Source organism: Martes martes, assembly GCF_963455335.1.
Source record: "Martes martes genome assembly, chromosome: 2".
NCBI lineage: Eukaryota > Metazoa > Chordata > Mammalia > Carnivora > Mustelidae > Martes > Martes martes.
Genome location: NC_137889.1, coordinates 109,034,777 through 109,054,220, shown reverse-complemented (window position 1 = coordinate 109,054,220; position 19,444 = coordinate 109,034,777). Strand labels below are relative to the sequence as shown.

Below are 19,444 nucleotides of genomic sequence, written 5' to 3'. Positions count from 1 at the left end.
ATGCACTCAGTGATGAAAGCACCAAGGACAAACAAGCTGGAAAGGAAAGAGAGAGAAAGGAGAGGAAATTATACAAGATGGGACATTTGAGAGTTCTGGACAGGCCATCCATCTATGCTGGCCTCCTCCTAATACACAGAATATGTCTAAACTAGAATTCTTCTTTCTTTTTAATTAAGAGCCATGTGGAATGAACGATTTTTCATTTTTTGGCTGCTTGTATTATAATTTTCACAGTGTATTACATTGAAGCCAATCTATTGCCTATGCAAAATAGAGGATTTTCTTGAAACTTGCTTCTCAGAATATTTCAAGACTTTTGACACACCTTTATAAACCTGTTCTGTATTCCAAAGTCTCCAATAAAGAGAATATAATCTTTAGTAAAGGTAGTCATAAACTTTTTTCTTAAAAAAACTAAATTTTATGTATGAAGCCCTTTTCTACCTATTTGTGTGCCCCACTCCAGTTCAATCTCCCTGATGTTTTTACCTAGAAAATTTGACCAAATTAATCCATTGAAGCTGTTCTTCAAAACCCGAAAACATGCTTTTTAGCTCTTAAAAAGACTTCCAAGTTATTCCTGTTAGCCCAAGGATCAAAATATAACATGGCAAAAGACAAACAGCTTAGCTGTGGTCCTTTGGCTACCTGAGTATCTTCTGACAAAGCTAAAGCTAAAAAAAGAAGGAGAGACAGAAAAAAGGAGGAGAAGGAACAGAGTAAATATCACAATATTAAACAGATTGTTTCAAAAGGAGCACGTGTTTTGTTTTGTTTTTTTAAAGATCCACACTGGGTGAGGTGCATAAACAATGAATTTTGGAATACACACAAAAAAATTAAATTAAATTAAAAAAAAGATCCATACAGTCTGTTAGCAAATGTATTAGGATGCAGTGGTTACTATTTTTAGAAAGGGCCTTACTATTTTCATGATCCTCTTTTTAAACTTCTTTTTGCTAATACTTAAAATTTTTGAGGATAAAGGAAAAATTTTTTTCTTGCAATATTAATACAACTATACAGTCTTGTAATACATAATGATACCAAGAGTTGGACCCCTCCCTTTCCATTGGGTTGGATTTAACTTTAATGAATGCAAAATTTTGTATTTTCTCACTCTTGCCCACTAGGCAATGGCAGTGAATAACCATAGCAAATGCCATAAAGCACTTCAAACATGAGTGAACATCAAGGCTTAGCTGCTTATACTAATCTTTCTTCATTTCCCAAAAAACTATCTTTTTAAAATTCAGACTTCAATTTTTTACAACTATTCTCACATGAATTTATTTTTAAGAACTAAAACATTACTCTAAAACATACTATCAGCTTATTAAGAACTACCCTAAAAATTATTTCTATGGAAATCTTCCACACAACAAAAACCAAAACTATTTGTTTTTTCAGTTCAGAAGTCCCATGGTAGTTTTTAAGTAATCTCTACACCCAACATGGGGCCCGAACTTATAACTCCAAGAGTTGCAGGCTCTACTGACTGAGCCGACCAGGTGCCCCTCATATAGTATTTTTTTAAGCATGATTAAAAACACTCCATTTTTGATTTTCATAAAGGATATGAAAGTCTGAACAAAAGTCATCTACATCCTCAGATCCTTAACTGCATGGAAGAAATTTTGTGGCGTTCACATGTCCCTAAGTTGTAAAACCTTAGCAATAATACTCTGGCCTTGAACCTTCACTTTTAAAAGTCACCTGAGATTCCACACTTGACCTAGAACAAAGCAGCAATTTTTCTGAATCATCTCTGTGCCTCCGAGTCCAAAGTTCCCCAACACTTTGAGACCTGGGGAACAAGGTCTCAAATTGGATATAAGTTTCTTTTGCCAGATCATCTTCCCAGAAAGATTCTGACCCACATTGCAGTTTACAGACTTTGTACAACAGGAAAAAAATCAATGGCAAAACAACAACACAGGCAATACTGCTCACCACGACAAGGAAAGACACTTGAGAATCACCTTCTTCTTTAACTCTGTCAGTAGAAAAGGTAATACATTGGTCTTTCTGGGGAGGTGCTCCTTTTGGACAGACACATGCTGTGTATTCCCTACCAGGCTCCAAGCCATCTATGGTTACTTGATTCTTGCTGGAGTCTGCATTCAGCAGCAGCAGGTCTTTCTCACCGTACTTGGAGTACAATACGGTCATCTCAGACTGGTGTGTGGTATTGACGGTGTTCCACATCAAAGTCACACTCTCTTCAGTCTCACGGACTATCCTGAGATTTTCTACTGTGGCATTCTTTTCCATTGGTGTCATTTGATTCACTGATGCCAACTCTTCTTTTTTACTTGCACTAGCTGAGGGATGCTTACTTCTACCTACTTCCACCTTTAAATTTCTTTTCCCATCTGGGTGGAGCTGGAGTGACTGCTGGCTGGCGATGGTGGGGCTTGTTGAAATTCTGTTGCTTGGAGTTGTGGCTGAAGACATGATGGAGGAGGGGAAAGGAGATGAGGAGAAGAAAGCAGCAGAGGGAGGAGATGAAGTAGAAGTAGAAAGAAAAATGGAAGAAGCAGGGAAGGAAGGGAAGGAAGAAGGCCAAGCAGATGACTGTGAACCAGGTAGGGACGTAGCTCTAGATCCTGGCTGGACTTCTTCCTCAGGGTGATCTCTAGTTCTTTCAGAGATATCTGATGATAGAGTAGTAGTGACAACACCAACCACTGTCACAGTCACCACAGCTTCTGACATTCCAGCCAAATTTTTGGCCTTACATTTGTAATCCCCAGCATCCTTATAAGAAATGCCTGTCAAGCTTATTATGGACCATCTGACTCCTTCCCCTGGAGATTCCTGAATTACTGTAAGAAAAAATACATATACTCTGTAAGGGGAAAAAAAGGAGAAACTCAAGCAACATGCTAACCGATCTGGTTCTACATGCATCCTTTTCACATAAACCAAGAGGGAAATAGCACACAATCACCAGTCTCTGGTGGCAGGTATAGTTCAGGTCTAGGACATGCCAAGTACCATGAGGTCTATATGGGGAATGGTATTTTAAAAAGACACAAGGCTGTGAATTTGAAGACTTAGCTTTAGTAAACGTTTGTCCACAGATGAGTATGTGATTTCAGACAAGTCAATTAGGATCTTTAGGCCTCTGTTTCTGTATTTTTAAAATAAGGGGATAAGACAAAGTGGTCTCAAAGATGTTCTCCAAGTTTAACTCACCGTGGTCCTATAAAATGGTTATTATAAGATCTTACTTAAATATTTCCCCAAATATTTTTTCATTGTCATAAAATGCTATCTATCTACATAGCCAGATGGCATAACAGATCATTTTCTGGCATAGAGAAGTCATAATTAGTGTTCTCAGTCTTTCATTTTATATTTAATCTAGATAAATTAGTAAGCCATGGATTCTTTTATTTGTAGAATAATATATAGTTTTAGGGGCGCCTGGGTGGCTCAGTGGGTTAAGCCTCTGCCTTCAGCTCGGGTCATGATCTCAGGGTCCTGGGATAGAGCCTGGCTTCAGGCTTTCTGCTCAGCAGGGAGCCTGCTTTCCCTCTCTCTCTGCCTGCCTCTCTGCCTACTTGTGATCTCTCTCTCTCCCTGTGTCAAATAAATAAATAAAGAATCTTAAAAAAAAAGAATAATACATAGTTTTTGCATTGGAATTTACTTTCCTAAACACTGAAATCTAACATATTACCATTCTGTCTTGATTTCTGAAGCTTTCTGAAGAATAATAATGTACTAAACAGTATCCTGGTATCCCAAAATTTAACTTACTACTTTAAGCTGTGGGCCATTTACTATCTATTTGTAAGAATATTAGGCCTTGACTATTTCTTCTTCCATCAGGTTTCATTATTTTTACTTTGATTTACATTTACATTTATTTTACTTTGATTTGCATTTAATTTTTTTAATTTAATTTTATTTTATCAGTGTTCCAAGGTTCATTGTTTATGCACCACACCCAGTGCTCCATGCAATGTGTGCACTCCTTAATATCTACCACCAGGCTCACCCAACCTCCACCTCCCTCTCCACCAAAACCCTCAGTTTGTTTCTCAGAAACAAATACAATTTACATTTAATTTTAAATATATCACTAGTTTTTTAAATATATCACTTTAATTCACCAGAATATCACTACTGAAACTAAAGCCAAAGCATTGAGTTGGTTATAGTAGGATCTAAAAAGTCTATGTAACCAGTATTTCTAAAAATTACACTTTTTGCTTCATGATAAGGTTTATATGTAATTATCATTTAAATCATTCAAAAATGAGAAACTTGCATGAAAATCTTTTCTAAGAAAACTGTAATAGTTATACATTTTTAAGTGTGTCATATCCAAGATGATGCAGCAAGACAAGGGGCCTTATTTGCAATCATCTATCCACTGGATCATGTTTTCTATCAAAAAAAAAAATCAGATTGTCTAATTTCATCTATGTAGTTAAATAAACTGAGGAAAATATTAACAAATAAAACGAACCTTTCAAATTTCTTTCATCCAACAATCTTGGCATATTTTATTAGAATTTACTAGCCAGGGGCGCCTGGGTGGCTCAGTGGGTTAAAGCCTCTGCCTTCAGCTCAGGTCATGGTCTCAGGGTCCTGGGATCGAGCCCCACATCGGGCTCTCCCTCGGCGGGGAGCCTGCTTCCTCCTGCCTCTCTGCCTACTTGTGATCTCTTTCTCTGTCAAATAAATAAATAAAATCTTTAAAAAAAAAAAAAAGAATTTACTAGCCAATTTTGGGGATGCCTGGGTGGCTCAGTTGGTTAAGCGTCTGCCTTTGGCTCAGGTCATGATCCCAGGGTCCTGGGATTGAGCCCTTTATCAGGCTCCCCGCTTCTCCCTGTGCCCATGCTCAATCTCTCTCTCTCTCTCTCTCTCTCTCTCTCTCAAATAAATAAACTCTTTTAAAAAAGGAATAAAGAAAATACCTGTGTGATTAACTGGTGAGCTGTCAGACCTGATCCATGTGAGCTGTGGGGTAGGGTAGCCAGTAGCATCACACCGTAGCAGAACATTACTGCCCAGAGCAGATGTGATCTGGGTGGCCGAGGTCATAACAGACGGCTTCAGACACTGCTCCAGCTCAGCCCGCTGAAACAAAATCCCTGTCAGGCGCTCAGGCTCGCTACAAATCATTAGAGGATCAAGCAGCACTACAGCAGGGTCAGCAACTTTTGACAGCTCGATCATTTTGGAAATGTGGCAGTCACAGAACCAAGGGTTGTCCTGCAGACCTAAACCAGAAGGGAGGAAAAGATTGACAAAGATTATTCCGTTGACTTCTGTTTACATCACAACATCTCAGGCAAGCAAGTATCTGCATTATCTCCCTAAAAATAGAAGTGCTTTGAGAGATGGAATGGAGTCGCCTCCCTGTCAATTTTGCTCTGCAATTTGGCTACCTGAATGAATACAGCCTGTCAGGTCAGGTCATTAATGATCATAGCCAACATTTATTGTGCATGTACTCTGGGCAAGACTCTGTTCTAAGTGCTTGTCTGTATTATTTCATTTAATCCTAAAAATCCTATGAGAAAGAGAATTGCTATCCCCATCTTAAAAATGAAGAAGCTGAGATACAGAGAAATCAAATTATTTGAGTAGGGCCATATAGCTTAATCAGCATCCGAGCCAAGGTTTTAATTCAAGTACCACAGAATACTATAAAACACTGCTAGAGACATTTCTAGTGCTAAGAAAGTATATTATTGTCAGTATTGGAGGGTGTAGAGAGGCCTCCTAATTCAGCCCGCACTGTCATGATTTTGCATGATTTGAAGACCTGTGAAGGTAGTACAAGTTCTGTGTAGCAAAAGTACAGAGTGAGATGAAGGCAATGTCAGGAGATAAGACTGGAGACCGGCAGAGGCTAGAACAGAGCTTGGCATGAATGTCATATCTGGTGGCCAAGAAGGTGCACTGCTCAAATCCCCCTTCAAGAGAGAATCAGCAGCAGAAATACAGTTAGCTGACAGCCTCCGGTTGGAGGACTGCCTTCCTCAGCTTTCAAACTGTTAGCAGAAGTGTGTTGGCCTTCAAGGGGACCATCAGTGAGAGCTTTCAAGGAAAGTGAGGAAAATGTAACTACTGGAAACTAGAGGAAAGTAGACCCTTTGATGGCGCGGCAGAGAGTTGAGAAACATTGTCATGCATGGTTAACATGGAAAGTATAAAGTGCACTCAATGAAACGAACATTCTCGCTGAGGATATTTCCATACCAAGTGCTGCAAGTGCTACGTGGTGTCTTCTTGCTGCTCATGGTAAAATGGAAAGGACAGTTAAAGGAAGAACTGTTAAAGAGAAAGGAGCCAAAACTTGCAGGGTTCAATAATAAAACTGAACATAATAAAAAAAAATTAAAAATAAAATTCAAACAAAAAACCCTGCTTCTTACTCCCACCTCTCCAAAGTTCTCAAAGTAAGAAAAGGGCTTGCGAGCAAAAATCAAATCCAGGGAGGGTGAAACTATAAAATTATTTGCTAAGATCCCAGAAAGATCTAAGACAGTGCTTCAGAGCCCTTGGCAGACAAAAGTCTCTCTAAGGCTATTAAAGGTGATAATGTCCAACAGCTTCACATAAAGCCCAACGTTGCAAGGGATTTATCTCAATAATGTTTGTGGTTGTGGGTTTTTATTAATAGAGTAGATTATACATTGATTCATAAGGAAAAAAGACAGAACTGCAATTTTAAAAAAATGCTAACCATGTTGGAAGATTTAACTGTCCATTTGTAAATTCTATTTAGGTCTATTTTTGTTTTAATATAAATTTCTATATATGTCTATTTTTATTATATTAGCACTTGATAATTGGTTCATATTTTTCTGCCAGTATTAGTAAAAACTTGCTGGGTTTTTTTTTTTTATATTCTATCTTAGAAATTTCATTTCTTCCATGGGCGAATCACCTTGAACTTCTTACATTTAGTCCTGTGTGTCTATGACCAGTCTCTAATATCCAACTTGCCAGCAAACATCAATTTCATTCTGCCATGTAATAATTAATATGTGGATAAAACTTTATGCTCTCAAAACACTTGTTATGCTAGATTTTTGCTTTGTAAAATAATAACAAAACAAGTTGACAGTCACTGATTTCTTCCTATGTGGCAAATATTGTACTTTGTCAAGAATTGTAAAAGGTCTGAGCTTTATACTACTTTAGGGGGACTAACACCTCCCAGTTGGCAAAAGACATAAGACTACTGGTCAGAGATGGAGGATAGTTTACAGATCTGGAGGAAGACATTGTCTTCGTTATACCAGGCAGTAAAAATGCCTACCGTTTCTCTGGGCAGAGACATATCTTTGCCTTCCAAAGCAGTTCTGTACACAGACATCCTTAAAAAGATAGTTCAGGACAAAAGACAGTCAGTGACGGTCTCTGCTCACAAGACGTGCAGAAATGTGAGAGGCCATGGAAAATTATCTTCCAACAGTACTAAGCATGCTAAAGCATTTGTCTACTTCAATCCTGACAATAGCACGAGGTAGATAATATTAGTATCATACTCATTTTAAAGAGGAGAAAGCCAACACTCAGGTTAAGGGATCTTCCCGTGGTCATACAACTGGATATAGTCAGGATTTGAACCTTGGTATCCTTAAAGCTTTCATTCTCAAGCTCTATATGTCCTACACTGACCTCATGAATGAAGTTAGTATGATTCTTTTGAGTTTCACATCAGAGGACACTAAAGCACAAAGAGATTACTGCCTTGGTTCTGTAAGTAGCTTAGAGTCCTAAGTCCCAGATTTTCAGCCTCCTAATCTAATATTCCTTCCACCATAACTCATTTCATCACCTAAAAACATCTAGAGCCAGGGGTGGCAGCTATAAGCACTGTTATCTATAAACACATGTCAAAGCAGTGATGTCTGGAGCACAAATGTCTACATAGGGAAAGATCCAAGAACTGTAACATTTACAGTTTTATTCATGCTATGAAACTGTCATAAACCTATGTTAATGGTGAAAGAAAAAAATTTTTAAAGATTTATTTATTTGAGGAAGAAAGAAAGAGAATGTGCATGTGCTCACAAGCAGGGAGAGGGGCCAAGGGAAGGACAGAGAGAATCTCAAGAAGACTCCCCGCGAGCATGGAACCCCGTGCAGGGGCTCCATCTTACAACCCTGAGATCATGATCTGAGCTAAAATCAAGAGTCAGATGCTTAACCGACTGAGCCACCCAGGTGCCCCTGAAACAAAATTCTTTTAAAAATTAATCCAACTGGCTATGTCTTAAAGTTATATAAAACAGGAAAATATTTTTTAAATCCTTAAAAATAGAGTATTTATTCTAGCTTTGAAACATCAAGGTCAAAGGCACAACTTTTAAAACCTGAATAATAAGAGTGACCTGAGGGCTGAACCAATTCATCAAGTGTTTTGTTTTTGTTTTTGTTTTTTTCCCTTTTGGGGACAAAGGTACAAGAACTCCCTGAAGTTAAACTGTTATTTGTACTGCATTCCTTCAAGGCAACATACCAACCACAATCACAGTAATTTGCACTAATTAATTTAGTTCATCTAACTATTCTTGGATAGGGGCAAATTAGTTTTGCCTTATTCCTTTTCTAAGAGGATAATGTTTTCCATGCATCACAGTAGTCGAATTAAATGTGGTTTTTTTTGTGTGTGAAAAGTTCGCAATAAATTTCTGTACAAAAGTAATTCTGCTGACTATAAGCTCTTGAAAGCAAAAAACCATACCTTAGTCAGTTTTGGGGTGGCAGTGGCATTTAACAATTCAGGGGGGAAAGTAAAGTCTTTTCAACAAATGGTAGGGGGACAACTGGACATCTGCTTAGAAAAAGCCTCAACCCCTGCCTCACACTATACTCAAAAACTGTTTTGAGACAGACCACAGTCATAAGCATAAAAGATAAGAATATTTTTTAAAAAAAGATAAGAATATTAAAGCTAGTGGGGCGCCTGGGTGGCTCAGTGGGTTAAAGCCTCTGCCTTCAGCTCAGGTCATGATCCCAGGGTCCTGGGATGGAGCTCCACATCAGGCTCTTTGCTCAGTGGGGAGCCTGCTTCCCCAACCCCGCCTGCCTCTCTGCCTACTTGTGATCTCTGTCTGTCAAATAAATAAATAAAATCTTTAAAAAATAAATTAAAGCCAGAAATTGAATATAAAAGTTAAAACTATAAGGAAAATAGAATTTCTATGACTTGTAGGTAGACAAGTATTTCTTAGATGAGACACACAAAGCACTAACTATAAAAGAAAAAAAACTAATAAATCAGATGTCATTAAAATTTAAAACCTTCTTACCAAAGACACCATGAAGAAAATGAATAAATAAATCACAAGTTTGGAGAAAATATCAATAACACATATAACTGACAAAAGGCTTGAATTCAACAATAAAAAAAGCTTTTAAAAAATTATATATTGGCATAGGGGCACCTGGGTGGCTCAGTGGGTTAAAGCCTCTGCCTTCGGCTCAGGTCATGATCTCAGGGTCCTGGGATCGAGCCCCACATCGGGCTCTCTGCTCAGCGGGGAGCCTGCTTCCTCCTCTCTCTGCCTGCCTCTCTGCCTACTAGTGATCTCTGTCTGTCAAATAAATAAATAAAAATATTTAAAAAAAATTATATATTGGCATAAAGGAATATAGCAATGAGCAATAACCCAATGAAAGCATGGTCAACAGCATTAGTCATCAGGGAAATGCAAATTAAAATCACAATGTCAAATCACTGCCTGACCCATCACCCCCAGGAATGGTGGAAATGAAAAAACCTGATAACATCAAATGTTGGTAAGAATATGGAGCAAGTAGACTGTTGTGCAGTGCTAGTGGGAGTGTACAATGGTACAACATCTTTGGAAAATTGGCAGTTTCTTAAAAAGATATATAGCCATCCTATGACCTAGCAATCTGAAGCCTAGGAATTTATCCAAAAGAAATGAAAATATGTACTACAAAGAGCTTTGCGTAAGAATGTTAATAGCAGCTTAATTCATAAGAGCTAAAGACTGGTAACCGCCCATGTTTCCAAAAACAGGAGAAAGGATGAACAATTCATATATTTGTAAAACTGAAATGACTCAGCAGAAGGAACTACCCATTCATGCAACGACGTCAATGAATCTCAAAAACAATAATGCTAAATGAAAGAAGCCAGGCACAAGGGTCATCTTGTATGATTTCATTTACGTAAAATTCTAGGGCAGACAAAATTAACCTATTGTGATGAATAAAAACAGTGGTTGCTTGAAATGGAGGCGCCTGGTCGAGAAGAGGCACAGGGGAATTTTCCAGTGTGATGAAATTATTCCATATTTTAAAGACGGTGTGGGTTTCGTCAGGGTATATCATTTATCATCATTTACTAAGCTGTACACTTAAGATCCACAGTATGCAAATTATACCTCAACTCCTCAATTTAGAAAAGGCTTAAAAAACAAAAGAATGATATCTCTGGAGATGGACTGAACTTGAAGCTTGACTCTGCCTCTTCACAAGCTATACAAAGCAGATAATAATTACAGACCCACTTTACAGCCTTGTCCTCAGATCCTACCAAGGAGTCCTCAAAAGAGCACCTGGCAAGGAGTTCACTTATCTATGTGGATTTATCTCCTCTGTGCCTGAAAAAGAACCAGCTTATCAACTGGTATTGAGGAGTGTTCATTGAATGAAATGAACACCATTTTAGAAAAATTTTGTGGAAATACTCATGTGGTTACTGCCCTTCAGGTAAACTTCATTCTGAACAGGAAAAGAATTCATGTTTGCAGTTGAGCAATTTGAGTAGCAATAAAGCAACCAACAAAGCATTTTATGCCCTCTCCTCCTGCGAGCTTTTTCCAGGACAAAGAGTGTTGGGCCTTATGGAGTCTGCCTGTGTAAATATTTGTATCTTCCTGAGGAAGAGGCCGTGGAAATTTACCTGCATTGCAAATAAAAAAATCCAGTCTAGTTTCACACTTCATTTAAATGTTTACTTGCAGGATACTAGTTTATGTTTGTATAATACATTAGAGGACAATTTTGTTAATTTTTTTTAACTCATGTAGAAATTTTTACGCATGTAGAAAAGAGGAGTAATGGAAAAGCCTCTTCCTAATTTTTTAAAAATAAATACACTACTTAAAGATGTCAGTAATGCATATGTGAGGAAGACAACTCTGGTATTATCACATACAGTACCCTGCATGATGCAGGAGTGGGGAACATCACGAGTCGTGCAGTCAAACCACCTGTATTCACCCCAGCTCCATCACTATGTGATGGGTAAGTCTGCCCAAATGGCTTAATGTGCGTCTCCATTCTTCTTCTATAAAATGGGGATGAAATGGTACTTACCACAAGGTTAACATGAGACTGGGAGAAGTTATATCTATAAAATGTAAGAACTAGGGGCACCTGGGTGGCTCGGTGGGTTAAAGCCTCTGCCTTCGGCTCAGGTCATGGTCCCAGGGTCCTGGGATCGAGCCCCGCATCGGGCTCTCTGCTCAGCAGGGAGCCTGCTTCCTCCTCTCTCTCTGCCTGCCTCTCTGCCTACTTGTGATCTCTGTCTGACTTGTGATCTCTGTCTGTGAAATAAATAAATAAATAAAATCTTTAAAAAAAAAAAAAGTAAGAACTAGCTTTGGCCCTGAGTAAGCATTCCATTAATATTAGCTACCACTATTATTGTTACAAACATAACTTCCATCTGCTCACAGTAATAAACACAGGACACTAACAAATAAAAGCAGAATATATCCCACTGTAATAATAGAAAATTAAATTCTGCAGGGTACCTGGAAAGATACAGTTGCTACAGTTATACACCAAGTTCAAGAAAAGCTAGCACTAGTTTTCATCACCATATTTTAATGATAAAATTGGAAGACTCAAACACAGGTAAAATAACAGAAAAAGCCAAAATATAGGAGTCTTTCTTTATAAGACACTCCTATCTCAGTCACAGCTGCTATGGCTTATTGTTGATCTAAAATCATAACCTTAAAGACTGTTCACCTCATATTCTAAAGAACTATCCCATAAACTATTTCATAATATTCTCATTACAATCCTATGAGCGGGAGGGAGGGAGTCTTCCTACCACCACTTTCCAGATGAGAAAACTGAGTTTTCTGTGTGTGATTCACAAACATGAGCTAGTCTTCTTTTAGAGGAGAGTACTTTCTTCCCTTTCGTTACATAGCAGGCATGGCTTTGCTAAGATCAGCTGCCACATATGACAACATGTTTCAAAATACCTTTTGTTATTTATTATCATGATTATCATCATTATTATAAAAGCAATGCATGATTGATGCAGAACACTTTGAAAATACAGAATACTGAAAAGATGTCGCATCACTGAAGAGGACAGTTAACCAGCTAGTGTATTTTTCAGTCTTTTTCTTTGCACATTTTAAAATAGTTATGATCGTGTACAATGACACATCCTGTTTTCTAAATTTAATGTTATACCAAAAGGATTTTCATGTTACTCCTTTAAAGAATCTGCTTTTGAAGAATCTGAACCCCATAACAGAGATGTTTATCTCCATGTTTTTCTTCATGAACAGTGAAATTTCATAACCCTTTCCATTTCATCCCTAAATTTTCATCCAGATTTAATTCACAATGGAAAAATATTAATGTCCTGCAAATCAGTTCTTTATAGTGATATTAGCAATATTAGTGACTAATCATTAGAGAGCTATTAATAGTAATTCGGTAATTTGATTTTATTTTCTACTATATAGCTCCTTTAGGTAAATCTAAAGAAACTTAGAAAAATGTGTAGGAAAAAAAATGTGTAGAGAAACAGAATCTCATTTAAATTAAGATAGTTTCTAGCTATTAGTCACAAGAACTAAATTAGTGGCTAAAATAAATACTACAGTGTAGGTTTACATGGTGCCTATCACGGTAGACATAAGGACTCCACAGTTATTGTTAAATTCATGTTTTTTTCCCTAGCTAATCCTATAATATTTCTTTTATTCTTTAATAAAAATGCTTGAAGCACTAGATAAGCAGTAGGCAAACATAAAATAGGTATAGAATAAATAATTACATGATTTTTCCTCTTTCTGTTTGGTTATCACTCACACTTTTAGTCTCATAAGCACCAAAATACATTTACATTTCAACCAAAGCAATGCTAAAATCATTTAAATGCTGCCATGGCATTTTCCTTTTTATCAAAAAAAAAATTTCAAGTTATCTTTATTTTATTTATACTTGACTTCAGCAATTATTTGAGCATGTGATATTGGTCAGCAGGGATTCCTGGCGTAAATTCAGCATCAAGTTGCTTCTCACACCAAAAGGCTTGTAAGTCATTTCATTAGCCAAATACTCAGTTATTTCATCCTGAGTAATACAACCTCTTCCATGGCCCTATGGACGTCACAAGTGAACTGACAACACAGCCTTATTGGGTGAACAAGAATTTAGTAGGAGATCAAATTGACTGATCAGAGCCTTAGGCTTGTGTCTCACACAAAAGTATGAGAGGCCTCACTGCCCACAGGTACCCCCGAGAAGGGTCTCAGTTCACTGATTTCAATCTGGCAACCACATTTACTGGGCATTCTCCATGTGCAGAGCACCATGCAAAGCACTGTGGGAAGATACTTTAAAAAAAAAAAAAAAAAGGAAGAGAAAGACTTACTGGAAGGAGCTTACACTTTAAGAACCAAGACAAATACCCACAGAACCTAAACAAAGTCAAGATCAAAGTCTGCAAAACAAATCACAGCTACACTAATCCATTAGAAGATTGTCTTCTTTTCTTTTTAGATTAAGAAAATCTGGAAGCTATTCTCCCGAACTAATAAAACCACCACCACCTTGTAAAGATGCCAGTGCCCCTTTTTCACTCCTGAAGAGCCTGATGAAGGGCTGAACGGAGAACAGAGCAGGGTGGCTGGGGCAGGGCATGGAGCACTGATGTGCTCTCAGAATTGGGGCAGGGTGGCAGATTTTTACCACTGAGCCCCAAGCTAACAGCAGCATTAGTCTCTTGGTTTATGAGGGTCTCTCCTCTCCCTCCAACACACACACACACACACACACACACACATACACACACACACACACTGCTGCCCTCACTCCAGCGCACACAGCCATTACACCTTACACAGGGTAAGACCTAGATCTGACCTAGATCAACCAATAAAGTACCAGCCCATCAAATGTGCAAGTAGAGAGTAAGAAGCGAAATTCGACACATATGTAAAGACGGGGCAGCTGAAGCCTTGCAAAACAAATTATCTGGACCTGAGAAGCCCAGAGGCTTCTGAGCTTACCAAGAACAATTCTTCGTGGTGTAAGTTCCAGGCTCCGTGATGATGTAAGTGAGTGGGACCAGCTCTCCAGGAAATCCGGTGGTAGTGTGGTCAGCCTATTGCTCGATAAATCCAAGTAGGCAAGGTTCTTCAGGTACCTGACCACCTCGTTTGGTACACTGGTTATTCTGTTGTTGTGCAAGTCCAGGGTCCTCAGATGGGGCATGTCCAGCAGAGATGCCCAAGGGAAAGCAGCCAGAGAATTTCCATCCAAGCGCAACTCATGTAGCTGCTTGAGGTTGTAAAAGCTGCTGGCCTCAAGGCTGGCCACGGAATTGTAAGTCACCCAAAGGTACTGGAGCTCCACCAAGTAGTAGAAGGCCTCTGCGGGGATCCTGCGGACCACAGTCTTCTCTATCCGCAGCTTCACAGTGTCCACGGGGAAGTTCATAGGGACCTCGTTCATATCCATGTCATTACATAGAACCGACCTAGTGTCACAAGAGCAATGGAAGAAAACCTGCTTTCCAAGACCCATGGGAAAAAATAATACTTGAAACATGCATCAGGTTTTCATTTCCTCCTGGTTTTCACAAAACAGTTGTTCAGCCTGACTGACCTATTCATAATTCATCATCGTCATCATCATTACCATCATCTTCTTCTAGATTGAACCATATGAAATGGTCACTTTTGCAGGTTAAAAATGAGCAAATATCAGCAATCTCGTGGTTCAACCTAAACGGATGGAGCTCTCTATGTGTCAGGCCTCGGCAACATATCACATCCACCCTATTTAACCAGCAACAGCCCTAGAAGGTAGATACTGGGGAAAAGAGGTAAAGGCACTAGCTCTGGGGTCAGGCTGATCTTGGTTCAGATCTAAGCTCTGCCACTTCCTCTGTGGCCATGAAAAGTCACTTCACCAATCCCTCCATTTCATTTTCCCATATAGCCGTTATAATTAAGTGAAAAGGATATAAAATGTTATACCTTCCTGGCACATAATAGGCACTTAATGGTTGTTTGCTATTTTTATCATCAATCTCATTTTTACAGAGAAAATAACCAAGGCCCACCAACACGAGGTAACTGCCCAAGATCCCATAGCTAGTGGGTTACACAGCCACCTTTCAAACCCATGTCTATCCAACTCCAAAGTACACGCTCTTAACCTCTTTAGGAAATGGTCTTTTTTTTTTTTTTTTAAACCCTGTTGAAGTTATAAATTGATCTTTTTTAAGAAGATAATTTAATTTTAAAAAGGAAGGAAGGAAGGGAGGGAGGAAAGAGAAAGAGCAAGTTGTTCACACTAGATGCTTGAAGTTGAACTCTATTTTAATAATGTGACTGGCGCATTGCTTTTAGCCTAAGGAATAAATCAAACTGAGTTTACTCCTCTTACCACTACTAACTTAAGTGACCTTGAATAAGTCACACTGTGATCTTGTTTAGTGGCATGTGTAAAACAGGCATAGAAAAACAAGCCTGTCCCGTGTGTGTGTAAAGTATGAAGAATCAGAGAATTTAGATTCATTTTAACCTGAAAAAAGACCTATTTATGTCTCATTATATACTCACCCCCCTGGAATGCTGAAAATGGATGTTAAAAATTTTTTGCAAAGCATAGTCTAAATTGTATAATGTATAATTACGTTATACTTAGAAATACATTGTACTTGTACATAGTAGCAATGAAACAGCCATGCCATTAAAATACATGACATTAAATCAGTGAATTTCAAAAGCCAGAGTATAATGTGAAGAGAGGTAGACAGCATAAAGCTGGGGTGTACTGACAGGGTCATCTTTCTGTAACTTTAGGAGATGACCCTATGGAATCTTTGGAATTCTCTAGGAACACATATTATTCTTCATCTCTATTCTGTATCACAAGTTCCATTGCTACTTTATATGGGAATGATCTGATATCTACTTATTAGGTTAGCATTCCAGTGTAATGGAAAAAAGTCTACATAGGAAACAAAGACCTTATCAAATAGTCCCTGCATCAACTCAGTGCTGTGACCTTAGACAAGGCTTATAATCTCTGTATGGTTGTGTTTCTTTGTCTATAAAATGACAATAGTCAAACTAGATTATTTCTAGAGTCCTTACTAGGCATAATATGCTATGGTTTTTACAAAATCCATCAATAATGGGGCCATCACCAAGAAAAAAACATTTCTGTGACTGTTTCCTCAAAAGTACCCTGCCCTGAGTCATTAGCTGCCTCATATCTTTTGCCAAGTAGGTCTTTAATTTGTTACATTGTTCTCTTTGTCTTAAGCCACCTAAAGAATATCTCAAAAAGATAACCATGAGTCGGTTAAGTAAAGTTCATACAATAAGACAAACTACTCAAAAATAGGTTTTGTTATTTATTTGTTTAAAGTTGTAAGGCATAAATTGCGTGATTGTTTTAACAAATTATTTTCTGTAGGAGGCTCACTATTCACTTCAACCAAGTCACAAAATAACCTTATTTTGTTGTCAGATATCCTCTCCAGGGGTACCTGGGTGGCTAAGTCCATTAAGCATCATTGATTCAGGTCATGATCTCAGGGTCCTGGGATCAAGTCCCACATAAGGCTCCCTGCTCAGGGGAGAGCCTGCTTCTCCCTCTTCCCACCCTGCCTCCTTCCCCCGCCACCCCAACTATCTCTCTTAAAGTCTTTAATAAATAAGTAAATAACTTCTAAAAAAAAATCAAGTTCTACCACGTTTAGCTAACAAAAGTCCCGTTTTTCATTTAACTTCTCTCTCAAAGGGCTCATATATATTAAAAGTACGTAATTATTCTCAATTCACAGGTAGATGTTAAAAGCAACCCAGAGGGCGACTAACTTCTGTGAAGCCCCCCGCCCCCCCCACCCACCCCACCGTATCTGCAACAGACAGGGCTGATCCACATCTTTCCAAAGTTATGTCTTTGTAAACTCCAAAACTTTAAAATGAAAAATCTTAATCACGAACCTCTCTAATTTCACTCTTGCGAGCTTCCCTCCTACTTTTAAAAATCTATCTAGTTGGCATGAATAACCTTCAAAATGAAACGGGAATTCGGGGAAGCAAATCATCTGGGCATGTCAAGCACCTCCTGATCCGCCCTCCCTCCTGGGCTTGCTTTCTATAAACAAGCTGAGCGGCTGCACTCATTCTAGTAGTCTGACCTGAAGCGGACACGTTGTGATGGATACTTCTGTAACACAGAATGTGTTTGAGAGACTCAAGTCGTTTGAGGGGCTTTTAAGAGCTCAGCGGCTCAAAATGAAAACAACGGAGTGGGCAAACGGTATTAAAACAATGAGGTTAAAGCTTATGTAAATTAAACTTTCTCTCCTCTGATACCTGGACAACAATTTGCATTCAAAGTAAGGCTATATGGTTGGAGCCCTTTTCCTTAGAATCATTAGAACACTTAGCAGCAAGGAGAGGAGCGTACCTTGATCCCGTGCCGTCATTTCTGCCTTGATAATCGCAGGTGCACTGTGAAGGACATGAACAGCTCACTCCCTCCAAAAAGCTAATAAATACAATGTACAGACATGCGGAAAGACGCATCGCTCCTTCTAGAGGTTGTTTGAACAAAAAGTAAAAACCAAATCCTAAGCTTCAGAAACTGGTGTGCCAGGAATACAGCCATTTAGTAACAGCAGATTACGTGGGATTAGCCGAGCTCTGTAGTTACTTAACCTTCAAGTGTATTTTACAGGGGATCAATCGACCTAGGCTTTGAATATGGTTTCAACTCAGTAACACGTTCTAAGGAAAATGAGACTCAAGCACATGTCAAGAAAATTTCAATAGATTCCCATATCCAGATTTGTAAGGAAATGCTTATTAAGTCCTTTTTCTATGGATGTAATTGCTACTATTATCTTGAAGAGACACTTCATGTTAAGAATAATTGTCTTAGCAGATGCTAGAAAATACTGCAGATTATTTATAACATTATATATATATATTTTTTAAATTTATTTATTTATTTATTTTTTGCATTTATAGTCTCCAAAAACAAAGTTAACAAAATCAAGTATGTAGATTTTTTGGGCAAAATGCTTCAATCCACCACTGAGTGGCAGGACTAAGACTTTGGCTCTCCCAGGTCACTTCGGGGCAGTATAAGGTTATCCCAGCAGTTTCTAACAAAGGCCATGATCTCTGTTCAGGAATATATTTTATTCTTAAGTAGTTTTTCAATATAGGCATCAAGCCATATCTGAAGATCAGCTGTCATGTCTTTTAGCAAAATTAGGCTCTATCCAAAAATAAAAATTAAATTCAATCATTAAAAACTACCTCCATGTACACAAGATGGAAAATCCTCATGGCAATTGACAATCAAGGATTTAGGTTTTATAAACACATACAAACACACACACACACACACACACACACACATATATATATATATATATATAAAATACATATCTGGGCATATCAAGTACCTCCTGATTAGCCCTGCCCGATAACACACACATATATATAGAATTTAATCTTGTTATTGTATAGTGGTTCTATCAACAATCTTTAAGCCAAAACCCTTTCAAAAGAAAGTCAATTCTATAAAAAATAAGATTATGGGAAATGTTTAAAATTGATAGGATGCATACAGAAACAATAAAGGCAGAAAAATTTGCTCAGTTAAAATAAAATACCACAGATTTTTTTTTTTTTAAGATTTTATTTATTTACTTGACAGACAGAGATCACAAGTAGGCAGAGAGGCAGGCAGAGAGCGAGGGGGAAGCAGGCTCCCCACTGAGCAGGGAGCCCGATGAAGGGCTTGATCCCCCGACCCTGATATCATGACCTGAGCTGAAGGCAGAGGCTTTAACCCACTGAGCCACCCAGGTGCCCCAATACCACAGATTTTAAATGTCCACTATTTAAACAATGGTCATTTAAAACAACAAATACATGAGTCTGCAAATGCATCAACATTCAACAATGGTTTTTTTGAGCACCTACTATGTGCCAGGCAAAATGCATCTACCTGCTAAGGATACATCAAAGAACAAGTAAACAGTTATCAATGGACATAAAGTCTCAGTTAAGCAAGACAATATGTTCTACAGATCTGCTGTACACATAGTTACCAATACTATATTGTACACTTAAAAACTGGTTAAGAGGACAGAGCCATGTTGTGTTCTTACTGCAATAAAATAAATTTC

The 19,444-nt window shown here is 38.2% G+C and overlaps 1 protein-coding gene across 1 annotated transcript; it reads right to left on the bottom strand.

The window, feature by feature from the left end:
* Positions 1-1,674: 1,674 nt before the first annotated feature.
* On the bottom strand, positions 1,675-17,828 carry LRIT3 (leucine rich repeat, Ig-like and transmembrane domains 3; the record flags this gene model as incomplete). The annotated part of the gene is made up of 4 exons (XM_080831041.1): positions 1,675-2,831; positions 4,941-5,246; positions 14,286-14,755; positions 17,710-17,828. The coding sequence occupies 4 exons, from the start codon at positions 17,826-17,828 to the stop codon at positions 1,675-1,677; spliced, it is 2,052 nt and encodes a 683-aa protein (XP_080687167.1).
* Positions 17,829-19,444: the final 1,616 nt, after the last annotated feature.